This window comes from Culex pipiens, chromosome 3 (assembly GCF_016801865.2).
Source record: "Culex pipiens pallens isolate TS chromosome 3, TS_CPP_V2, whole genome shotgun sequence".
Lineage (NCBI taxonomy): Eukaryota > Metazoa > Arthropoda > Insecta > Diptera > Culicidae > Culex > Culex pipiens.
Genome location: NC_068939.1, coordinates 128,854,753 through 128,867,950, shown reverse-complemented (window position 1 = coordinate 128,867,950; position 13,198 = coordinate 128,854,753). Strand labels below are relative to the sequence as shown.

The 13,198-nt window shown below is 34.7% G+C and overlaps 1 protein-coding gene across 2 annotated transcripts in view; it reads left to right on the top strand.

The window, feature by feature from the left end:
* Window positions 1-3,452: 3,452 nt before the first annotated feature.
* LOC120414843 (protein crumbs) overlaps window positions 3,453-13,198 on the top strand; it is a 122,633-nt gene continuing 112,887 nt past the window's right edge. For both annotated transcript variants that reach the window (XM_039576168.2, XM_039576166.2), the window contains exon 1: window positions 3,453-4,216. In XM_039576168.2, the coding sequence (XP_039432102.1) occupies window positions 4,162-4,216 (55 nt within the window). In that variant the 5' untranslated portion in view covers window positions 3,453-4,161. The remainder of the gene's footprint in view (window positions 4,217-13,198) is intronic.

The window sequence follows — 13,198 nt, the reverse complement described above, 5'->3', positions numbered from 1 at the left end:
TGAACATTAGTTAACCGGGGTTAGATGGAAAATAAGTTTTATCGAAATGCAATCAACTTTCATTAACTCAGCTAAACCTAAACAAATTTACAAAAAAAAACAAGTTTGTTTGTTTTAAGTTCTTATTAATTGGCCATTTAAAAAAACTAAAAACTAAAAACTAAAAACTAAAAACTAAAAACTAAAAACTAAAAACTAAAAACTAAAAACTAAAAACTAAAAACTAAAAACTAAAAACTAAAAACTAAAAACTAAAAACTAAAAACTAAAAACTAAAAACTAAAAACTAAAAACTAAAAACTAAAAACTAAAAACTAAAAACTAAAAACTAAAAACTAAAAACTAAAAACTAAAAACTAAAAACTAAAAACTAAAAACTAAAAACTAAAAACTAAAAACTAAAAACTAAAAACTAAAAACTAAAAACTAAAAACTAAAAACTAAAAACTAAAAACTAAAAACTAAAAACTAAAAACTAAAAACTAAAAACTAAAAACTAAAAACTAAAAACTAAAAACTAAAAACTAAAACTAAAAACTAAAAACTAAAAACTAAAAACTAAAAACTAAAAACTAAAAACTAAAAACTAAAAACTAAAAACTAAAAACTAAAAACTAAAAACTAAAAACTAAAAACTAAAAACTAAAAACTAAAAACTAAAAAACTAAAAACTAAAAACTAAAAACTAAAAACTAAAAACTAAAAACTAAAAACTAAAAACTAAAAACTAAAAACTAAAAACTAAAAACTAAAAACTAAAAACTAAAAACTAAAAACTAAAAACTAAAAACTAAAAACTAAAAACTAAAAACTAAAAACTAAAAACTAAAAACTAAAAACTAAAAACTAAAAACTAAAAACTAAAAAACTAAAAACTAAAAACTAAAAACTAAAAACTAAAAACTAAAAACTAAAAACTAAAAACTAAAAACTAAAAACTAAAAACTAAAAACTAAAAACTAAAAACTAAAAACTTAAAACTAAAAACTAAAAACTAAAAACTAAAAACTAAAAACTTAAAACTAAAAACTAAAAACTAAAAACTAAAAACTAAAAACTAAAAACTAAAAACTAAAAACTAAAAACTAAAAACTAAAAACTAAAAACTAAAAACTAAAAACTAAAAACTAAAAACTAAAAACTAAAAACTAAAAACTAAAAACTAAAAACTAAAAACTAAAAACTAAAAACTAAAAACTAAAAACTAAAAACTAAAAACTAAAAACTAAAAACTAAAAACTAAAAACTAAAAACTAAAAACTAAAAACTAAAAACTAAAAACTAAAAACTAAAAACTAAAAACTAAAAACTAAAAACTAAAAACTAAAAACTAAAAACTAACAACTACAAACTAAAATATCGTAAATCGGGTTTCACCGGGTAGTCTTGTCTGATAATCTTATTTTTTAATCATGGATTTGCTCCATGCTCTAAACATCAAAATTTTCAAAAATTGAAAACGGGAATCGATTCTCCAGACAATTTTACATAAAAGTCTCCATATTGGCCACTGTCCTAAATCCAATCCTTGTGAAGTTTCAGCGGTTTTGAAAATAAAAATGCTTAAAAAATGATTTTTTGACAATTTCTAAACAACAGAATTGATTTTTCAGTCTCGTAATTTTTTTTATTTTAGTGTATTTATTTCAGAAAGCCCGTCTAATTTCCTACAAGTTTATCTTTGACCACTTTGTGATACGAAGCAAAGACTTCGAGATACAGCAATATTTAATTTACGAAACACAAAAATATTGAAAACACTTACGCCCTTCTCAAATGTCATTATCGAGTGTAACTGGCTCCATATACACAGAAATGGCTTATATAAGCATAGGATAACATATCTACAAAGTTTCATTTTTTTCATTGATATCATAGAGAGTCGAGAAAAAGTACCTGAAAATTCCTGTTTTGGGCTGGAATTGCTCCATATGCTCGTAGTTTTTTCAACAAATTTTAGGTAAAATTAATAAAAAGTCTCAATTACATATTTAACTGAATTCGAAGCACGAATCAAAAGTTTTCACATTTTATTTAATTAAAATTTTTGCTAATTGTGTTTCAGAAACTCATAAAATTTATTATTTACACTCTGATAGAAATCCTGTTAGCTGATCCGGTAATTCTACTTGAAAAAAAAAATCACTTCAAATTTTACTTTTAAACTTAAAAATCAAAAAATCTCCTTGAAGTGGCGTGTTTTTCTTTCACTGTATTTGTACTAGAAAGCCCGTCCAATTTAATACAAGATTGTCTTTGACCACTTTTTGATACGATGAAACGGCTTCGAGGTACAGCAATATTTAAATTACGATAAACAAAATTATTCAAATAACGAACGCCCTTCTAAGATGTTATTCTCGAGTGCAACTGACTCCATCTACCATACTTGAATTTTTAACACAGGACTCATGTTTACAGTGAAATAAAATCACGAAAACATTTGAACTACAGTCCAGACTCGATTATCCGAAGACTTCGGAAAAATAATCGATAATCGAACCACGAAAAATATTTTTTTGTTGTCTAATTTTTGATAGTTTTTGAAAAAATGCATTTCGTAATTTATAAGGCTAACAATTATAGTTCAGATCTCGGTCCAGACTCGTTTTTGCGTTGTCTTTTTTTATTTTTCAGCTTCAGTACCCCTAAACTACTCTCAAGTGATTCATAATTTGTAAATCAAAGATGGCGGCCAAAATGGCGGTGATGAAATCTTAAACAAGTGCATTATTTTAATATAAAATGCAATTAACTATTCAAACTTGACTAGAATGGGGTTGTAGGACTCAAATTTGATGTTATGAGAAAATAAAAAATACGAAAATAAATTGTTCATGATTAGATTATCCGAAGTCCCATGCAAACCTTCGGATACTCGAACTTCAGATAATCAAAACTTCGGCTAATCGAGGCTTCGGATAATCGAGTCTGGACTGTATTCAAATTTGACTAAAATGGTGTCGCAGAACTCGAATTTCATGTTAAAAGTAGTCTATATCGACGTCTAATCCGATACTAGAAATGACCTTTAGACCAAGAAATGCCAACCGGAGTCGACTGGGACTAAACCGAGGCCAACCTGGGTAAGGACAACAACGCTCACCACTACACCAATTACACCATGCTTTACAGAGGAAAATGGTCAAAGATACCAAAAAATTTTCCCATTCACCACTTTTCAGAACATCTCTCCGTAACGAAGTCTTCTCATCCCTCAATTCAACTGTCACTTGCCCGCCTCTAAATCCCGCCTCTCACCTGCGTGAGGTTCCCACCTGAGGAAACCTCTACTGTAATTCCACCTGTGGTTCACCAACACCTTCTAACGACACTGCTTCACGCTCTCTCTCAAACCACACAAGGAACTTCAAACTTGTGTGGGTGCCGCCGCCGACACCTCCCGTTCAGGTGCCCTGCCTGAGTCGAGCGAAAGAGCGGGCGCTTGACCACTCAGTTGAGTTGGAACTGTCGGTGCGTACGGACGGGATAACCGCGCGCGCGTTGGTTTTGGGCAGCACTTCAGTACATTTCTTTCCCTTTTTTTTGTTGTTTTCTGGTTGTGTGTGAGGTTTTGGTTTGAAGTAATGTTTTGAGTTCTGCCTGTCTCCCCGTGTCCGTCTGTACGGGTCTTGCTACCTCTTCCTCTTGTTGAGCCATTCCGCGTCGTCGTCGTCTTACGTCGGGAACCTTCTCCGCGGTTTGTAGGCACTTCTTCGACGAAGACGAAGAAGAAGAGCTGGTGTTTATACGTGGAGTCTTGGATCATCAACGCCCGTGTCCTGAAGACGCGTTCATGTTCTGGGTCGTGGTGACCACACCACGGAAACCCGTGTGCGGGTTGTGCTTCAAGAAGTCCAAGTCAGTTCAAAAGCGATTCCAAGTGTGTCTCGTGTACCAAGTGTGTGCTCCGTCGATAGTGTGCGAGCGTTCGCCGTGAATCAGTGCCAGTGTCTGAGTGTTACGTACCCGACGGTGGGGAGGGAGCTGCTGACCACCGAAACTTGGAAGAAAACGGCAAATATAATTAGTGTGTAGTGTTGTTTTCGTTTGGGGGGAGAAGTTCGTTCGCTGCATGGAGTTCAGATGACGGAGTCGTAGTCGTCGTAGAACCCTTTGAACGACCCCCTCTGTGAACGTGCAACGCGCCGCTGCTCAAACATGAGGATCAACAACAGCATCCTGTTGGCACCGACGATCGGGGTGTTCATACTAGGTAGGTTCGGGGGGATTACCAATTAGGGGGTACAAGAATAGACCCGCTGTTGGCATGAGTCATAGCAATCGGCGGTGGTTGGAATTTCACCACGACAACGGCTTGCTAGGTTGAGCGCGCTCCTGTGTTGGTTGGGTATTTGTTGTGGAAGCAAAGCTACTGGTTGGTTACTACAACTGTCTGGTAGTAGGCTGGGAATAGGTCGGGAGCGCGCGTGGTGGGTTCGAGGAAATGTTTACTGTTGGAAGTTGAGTCGCATGGTGTGCACTGTGTTACTGTTTTAATGGGTATTTAAAGCTTTTGGTTTGTAAACATTGCGATTCTGGAGTTGAGAATCGTTGCGCAACGATATTATTGAGTTCTTATGTTCTCGGTCTCAGAATTTTAACCAATTACATTTAGGCAGTTATATAACCAAAATTTCCTTTCAGACACAAAATAATTTGCATTTAAAAATTTGTTTTTCATTTGTTTATTGGACCTTTTAAAATAATTTATCAAAGAATCAAAAAATCAACCCGGGACCCGTGGTGTAGGGGTAAGCGTGGTTGCCTCTCACCCAGTCGGGCTGGGTTCGATCCCAGAAGGTCCCGGTGGCGCACTTTTCAAGACGAGATTTTTCTGATCACGTCGGACGGGGAAATAAATGTTGGACCCGGTCTAACCTAGAGGTTAGGTCGTTAGCTCAGTCAAGGTGAAGGAGTTGTCTCCCCTGTCCTGTTTCGGTGGAGTCACTGTTAGGCAGCCTCACTGATCAAGCAATCGAGAACGCCAAGGCAATGCTGTAGAGCGAATAATTTGATAAGATTTTTTGGTTTAAAAATATGTTGAACTACAATTCTTGATTATCTTTTATTAATTCAGTACTAGAACCCTTTTGTCGCCTATTTTGTGTTTTTCCATAAACAGTTTTTTTATTGCTAGTTTCTTACATAAGCAAAGTCGTTGCATTATTTAAGGCATTTATTCGTGTTGAAACCATTTTGTAAACTATTTGTGTTTTTCATGAAACACAATCAGGGATGGAATAATCGCAAAACAATCAATTTCGCTAGCGAACTTTCTTCGCCGCGAAAAAGAAAGGAGGAATCGCTCCCGAAATTCTCCCGGAAAATCATTCTGCTGATAATGTTTTGTGATTTTCCTTGTCAGCATAACTTAAAATTATTTATTTCACTTTGTTAACGCACATTTCCCATCTCCAAAATGTTACAGGTATTTTTTGACGTGTGACGTTACACTTGCAAGTGTAGTAGTGAAAAAGTTGTTCCGCCGAATAATCAAGATGATGATTTTTTTTAGATTCCTTTTATCGAACTTTCATGCGTGAGAGAGGAGAGCATGCTCCCTTCGGATTTTTTCTCTTGATGAACATCCAATGATTTTCTTTTGGTTATAATTATTTTTTCGCTGAACACAATAGTTTTTTATTACTTTTTTACATTTTTTAATGCAAAGGTTGTGCAAATATTTTACAATATAACTACAAAATAAGTTAAAATGATTTCAAATAAATAAAAATAAATTAAAATGAAGGGACAGAAAAAATAAATTACTTGAAATGTTGAAGCTTATAAATTTTTGTTGCTCCCTGATCTTTATGTTTTTTTTTTATATTTGAAACATATTTGCAATAGTTTTTTTTTTGTTACCTTTTTTTTAGCAATATCTCTAAAATAAAAAATATTATGCTTAAAAATACATGCAATTTATTTATGTCATGCCTCAAACATTCAAAATTCCTTAAACATTATTATTTTAAATTTAAGTAAACGCGGTATAATATTAACAAAATTTAATGAAGTTTTCTGTTGTACATTTGTAGCCAACAATTTATGTTTTTATTTTAAAATCATAAATATGTTTCACATTTGAATAAATATCTAAATTTTCGCGATTTTTTTTTGCGTGCTTGTCATACAAAATAGTCGAAAATCAGTATCCTGAGGAGGTATTTTCTGTTCGATTTGGTATCTTGGACAAAGTTGTAGGATTGACTTCTCAGACAAAATAGGTACATGTAAAAAATCCGAATTTTGTATTTAAGTTTTCATCACTGAAAATTGAATTCTCGAATCACTTTTTTTAATTTGGACACAAAATACATAGTTTCCGCTAGATTTTAGGATGGAAAAAATCTGGTACCGGAGTGATGAGTAATTAATTTTGGAATTAATCCAAATTATTGTCAAACAAACAATTTACCTTTTATGATGTTTGTGAAATTTTCTGCTCTTTTCAATAACTTTTTTTTAATGTAGGCCAACAATTGAAAATATTAAAACTACGTGTTTTTAAGCCATTTCAAAAATATATTCCTGATTCAGAATTTTCAATTTTATTTTTAACGAAAAAAGTAGAAAACTTCACAAAAATTAACTTTTAAACTTAACAAATCGAACCAAAAGTTACAGTGATATTGCAAAAAAATCAATGAAATTACAAGTTCAATCAATTGAAACCAATTTCAAATGCATTATTTTACGTAAATTTTGAAAACTAATGATTGCAAAACAACTTAACCAGTGTGACATATACTTTAAAATACGTGTTTTTATTTGTATTATTTTTTATTCCTTTAAATTCAAAACACATTTTAATCAGCATTAGTTTAAAGAAAAAAGGGATATTTATTCGAACAAAAAAAAATTATTGTTAAATTAAATTAAATTTGGATTTATTGGTGAATAATCAAGTTACAATAAGTGAATACTGTGTGTTTCATTATAATCCTTGTAGGAACAATTATTTCATTATCGTTAGTGCCTTAGTCAAAGAAATAATTGTTCCAACATGGAATGATTAAGACAGTTAAGGTTTCGAAGATAATTGATCATCACTCTAAAATTTTCTGTATTGAATTCAATTTAACGAATTTCTGCAGCAAAATGAATCAGCATGTGCCGGTTGTTGCCTTCTTGAAGCCACTGAAAGATTTTTTGGTCTAAATCAAATGTGTTTAAAAATTTATTTAATTATGTGGTACAATCATTGACGTCCTAGTTGGCAATCATTGATTATGACGATTTCCATAACTTTGCAAGAAATGGGATAACCGTTTCCAAAAGGAATCAGCATGTGTAGGGCACTATTCTAAACAACTTGTAGAAGGAATTTTGTCAAAATATTTAAAGCGACGCAAAATTTATATCTTTGAACAAAAAATCAATGCAATGATTGAAGTCTTCACGTTAAAAACAATCATAATTTTGTTTTATCTTACACAGAAAAAAAAATCAATTCCCGTAATCGTAAATTGTGTTCATGAATGCTAGAACCACGAAGGAATTTATTCAAGCGTATGGTGCATTTGCACTATGAACGTGAATAAATTCCTTCGAGGTTCTCACATTCATGAACACAATTCGCGATTTCAGGAATTCATTTTCCGTGCATGTTTTCAAATTTCAAAATTTTATGGTTACTTCTTAAATTTTGACATTCAACCTAATTATTATTATTTTATTAGCGGCCTAAAGGACCATTAATTGAACAATTTTCAAAATCAGTCGCGAGCTGGATGCAATTGCCTGGCCAAAATAAAAATAAACATTGACCCAATACTCATACAAGATCTGGAAAAATTTGGCTGACAAAAACTCAACAATTATGAATGAGGAAAGGAAGAAAAGTTATAAATGATTTGAAAGTATATTGCATCAGATGGTAAAGTTGATATTTGGGTATGTCAAAACCTGAAAAAATGACAATTCCAGATTTATCTGGAAACCTGGCAACCCTGGGTTGGGCTCCTCTGGTTTAGACGTTAATTTTAGCGTGATTCTATTTAAACCTCGAATTGAACTGACACTTTTTAGTATCTCCTGAACAAATCCGTGATCCTTTATTTATTTGCATCTTCCCCAGTAATCCAATAAAACAATAAACATTCCTCACTAATCTTCCCCCAAAATTGCTTACCTGTCACCAGAGCGCTTCGAACGAAGCCCACCGCGTTCCAACCTACAACCCTCACCTGGGTAAACTTCCTCTCCCCTCCCCCCTGCCACCACTTTCCACCTACCCCGCCTCTCCCTTTATCTGTCAGACTTCTCCATGCCAGCAAAGCATGAATCAAAGCGAACTTTGCGCGAGAAGCGGGATTCGGTGAATTTCTCAAACAAACATTCACGCGCCTGCTACGACGAGAACGATCGTCTCAACGGAGACACGAGATCCATCCGTCAACAACGCGATCAACGGCGGGCGTTGGTATTGGTGACCACACTCTGTAGATCGCTCAACTTCTTTCTCTCAATTAACGGTGATTGTATTGGTGCAGCGTTACCTGTCGTGCAGGCAGGCTGGCGAGTAGAGGCGCGCCGCAATCATTGATGATCATCATTTTTCAATGACGATCGCGAGTGCGAGTTGATCAGTGAGACATTTTGATGGACGCCTGGTGGACACCCGAGCAGGCTCGAAAAATGCGTCTCTATCAGAGTGGAACATTAAACGCATGGATGCCGCGAAAAGCGGCGCGGGTGCGAAATTGAAAAATGCGAAATCGATCGGAAAACAGTCAGTCGACTAAACGATGACCACGAAAACCGATCGAAAGAGAAGCAATAACAAATGCTTGAACGAAGGAGGCGCGTCGGTGTGTTGGTGAAGGAAAGGAACACAAAAGTCGTAACACGTTACTCGAAAGGGAAAAAAGACGCCTCGTAAGACGGGAAAGAAGCACGAAAAGAAAATAAAAATGCTAATGCCGCAAACCCATCATGCGAAGGAACGAAAAGTTAAGAAAGTCGGGAGAGGAAAGGGAAAAGGGAGTGAGAAGTGAGAGAAAGGAACAACAGCAAGAACAAGCACAAAGAAGAACCGCACCCGTGGTGGAATGCTTTCGTGCAAAACGGAGGAGTAAAGGAATCGAACGGAATTATTACGGCGAAAACACGTGAGTTGAGGGATGAGAGAACGCAAAAAAGAGAGTGTCAGGTCAGAGGGGAGCAAAGTAGGCGCTGCTGGCGGGGAAAAAAAGGTCACTCAATCGATGTCGAATTTGTCTTCAAGTGTCGAATCACGACGGCGGTGATGATGATGATGAGATGAGTTGAGAGAGGGAGGCCATCAAAAGATTTCAACGGAAAGTGAAGCAAGTCTTTCGAATAAGGGAAGAGAACCTGATTTTTGGTATCGTCTGGCTAGGATCGCGGTTAGGACGAAACATTCCAGATATTAAAACCGGTCGTATTTTTTTTTTGGAGGGGGCCAGTCAACCTGTTTTTATGGTGATAGAGGAGTTAAATATAATTTAATAGATGTCATCTTAGATTAGTGGCAACGGGGCGTTGAAGATGGGTGGAATTGGATTAAAGTTGAATATTAATTAAGTTCATTAATTTTAAAGTATGTTATTATTTTTTTCAATAAAAGTTTGAAGTTGTAATAAGGATAAATCATCAGACCAAAAGATTTCAACAAAACAAAATGTAATACAGTTCAGACTTGATTATCCGAAACTCAATTTGCCGAAGGTTTGTATGGGACTTCGGATAATCGGATAAGTACTTAAAACCTTTCGAAAACCTGACCGGTAAAATTAATTTTCGCTGGTTCAATCTTTAAAAAACATAAACAACAATCAAATCTGGTGGTGAGAAATAAATAAACGATGCATTAAAATATCGTTTACTCATTGATGATCTCTTCTTTTTCTCATGAAGTGTTTAATTTTAAGAGGCAGTACTTGTAAATATTGCTCGGTTTGTTCTAGAGGTCGTATCGAGGTGCTCCGATTTGGATGAAACTTTCAGCGTTTGTTTGTCTATGCATGAGATGAACTCATGCCAAATATGAGCCCTCTACGACAAAGGGAAGTGGGGTAAAACGGGCTTTGAAGTTTGAGGTCGAAAAAACATTAAAAATCTTAAAATTGCTCGCATTCCGGTAAAACTTCTTCAATTCCAACTCTCTTAGATGCATTCGAAAGGTCTTTTGAAGCACTTCAAAATGTGCCATAGACATCCAGGATTGGTTTGATTTTTTCTCTTAGCTTTTGCAAATTACTGTCAAATATGGATTTTTTTAAAACCTTAATATCTTTTTGCAACAGCCTCCAACACCCATACTCCCATAGGTCAAAAGATAGGTAATTTCATGGACTGTAAGCGTACGGAAATAACTTTTTGGCCAATCGCAGTTTTTCTCATAGTATTTCGATTTTTCTATAACAAACATTTTACAACGTTAGTTTTTGCCCTGTAGGCCGTCATAGCGGCACTTTTTGGTCTCAATTTTGTCATATTCGGAATCCTCGGAAAATTTCACGTTAGTTAGAAGTATTGGAGTTGTAAATTTGATTTCAAAAATAATTAAATAAAACAATTTCGTAAAAAGAAATTGATCTTATTTACTCTGAGGTCAATACGTCAAATGCCGTATTAAGTAGGCGAATATCTGTTTTACCCCTAATCCAACAAAATGTTAAAAAATATTGTAATTCATTTTAAATGGCATTTTTTCCATTCAAATTAACAACTCCAACACTTCTAACTAAAGTGAAATTTTCCGAGGATTCCGAATATGACAAAATTGAGATCAAAAAGTGTCGCTATGACGGCCTACAAGCAAGGGTCCTGATTTTCGGTTCAATGAACAGAAACCACTCACTCATCGCCTATCTAGTCGTCGCCTATTCTAACCCGCTAGCATTCATGAGCGAATGATACTCGCAAGCAGCCAGCGAGTGGCCCGAACTGTTCACTCAGCGAACAAATACATCGTGAAAATTTTTGCCTACTCCGTCGCTCGACGACACTCACACACTACCATGCTCAGCGAAGAGCCATTCTCACAAAATGCCAGCGCGGCAGTCTTTTTGTCTTCACGCTCTAAGTTTGCAATCAATTTGATTTTTTTTTTTTGTGGAAGTTTCTTTGAATGGTGTCTATAATTTTATGAAATCAAAATAAATGCACAATTTAATTGATAACATTGATTTTGAGCAACCCAAATGAATGAGTATAACGCAGCGCATCAGAGAAAAACTGTTTTCAGTTCAGAGTGATCGGTGACGTTCGGCCTGCCTGAGCCGTTCGGAGACTGAGCCGATCAGAGAGAGAAGGAGAGTAGAAGCGAGAGAGTTCGAGAGCGAATGGTGAGAAAGTAACAAACAGTAGGAATTCATCAGGGCAGTATCGCGTCGCCTGCTATTTGTGCTCGCGAATGGAGTGGTTGATTTTGAACAATCAGGACCCTTGCCTACAAGGCAAAAACTATCGTTGTAAAATGTTTGTTATAGAAAAATCGAAATACTATGAGAAAAACTGCGATTGGCCAAAAAGTTATTTCCGTACGCTTATAGTCCATGAAATTACCTATCTTTTGACCTATGGGAGTATGGGTGTTGGAGGCTGTTGGAAAAAGATATTAAAGTTTTAAAAAAATCCATTTTTAACAGTTATTTGCAAAAGCTATGAGAAAAAATCAAACCAATCCTGGATGTCTACGGTACATTTTGAAGTGCTTCAAAAGACCTTTCGAATGCATCTAAGATAGTTGGAATTGAAGAAGTTTTACGGAAATGCGAGCAATTTTAAGATTTTTAATGTTTTTTCGACCTCAAACTTCAAAGCCCGTTTTACCCCACTTCTCTTTGTCGTAGAGGGCTCATATATGGCATGAGTTCATCTCATGCATAGACAAACAAACGCTGAAAGTTTCATCCAAATCAAAGCACCTCGATACGACCTGTTACACATTGGCGAAAAACTCGCTCTTAAGATAAACCGTAAGAACATAATTTGAAATACAAACTTTGCTTTAAAAAGTTTGAATTTAAAGGTAAAGACGACATTAATACTAACTGTGGCTGGAAACTGCCTAAAAAATGTTTCAACAAAGGATAAGGCCGATGCAAATATTTTTGAACTCTATGTCCCTTGACTATGTTGAAGGCCCCCCTTAAAAAGAAAAAAAACTATGAAATTTGAACTTAAGAGCCATTCAACGCCTTTCCAGTTGTTTAGTTTCGAAAAGTTTCCACAATATGTAAGTACTAACATTTTTTTTGCTGAAAGAAAAGTTAAACGATCCCAAACATCCTAAATATAATTATTAATGTAAAAAAATGGTCCTCACTCAAAACAAACCCTTTCACACGTGAGTTTGTCACTTCCACAATCGCTACTGGAAACTCTCGCTCTCTTTGCTCTCCCTCTCACTCCAATCGGGTAGTATAGCGAATGGTTCAGAGAGATCGATTGCGCTATTTCGCTCGAAGCTGACTCAAAATAGTCCGCGATCGGCTTTGTTCTGATCATTTGAAAAAAATCTATTTCATCAAAAATATTTTGTAATTTTGTTGTTTACGCAAAATTAAAGAAACATTCCCAAGTAGCAATCCAAATGCTCCTAAGTTTTATCAGTTTTTATAAAACATTTAAAAAAAGCGTCTTGCTTTTATAAAAGCTTTTATCAAGTCTTTTTGGGCTTAGCAAAATACTGTTCTAGAATTATCTTGAAAAAATCTTGAAATGTTCTCGAAGAACATGGAGCAAAGTTTTAATAATCTCTTTTTTATGTACTTACAGTTATCTTGAAGAAGATATTCCCAGATCAAATTGACTTCACCAAATCAGTATTAAAACCAAGTTGTTTAGGGAAAGCTTTATTCGAAATCTTTTTGTCTTGACCTTTCAAATGTCAAACTCAGTCTACTTTTAGCAGCAAGAAGATCAGACGTTTCTAAAGTGCCGGGCAAGCTCTTTTATTAAATTAAAAAAGATCATACTGCATTCGTAATTGTTATGTGAGTTAGTGATTCAATTGTGTCAAATTTAGATTCGTGAGGTGATGAAACAAGTGTTGTGCATCTTTCTGAGCTTCCGGCATTGAACATTGGAAGGCGTTTCCGAATCATCAAGTGAAAAAAAGTGACAAGTATTCTTTTCTGTTATAATAAATAAATAAATAAATAAAAACGGTGAACTGAACGAAATCCTAGTTTCATTCAAATTTGACGAAAACTCGTTATTC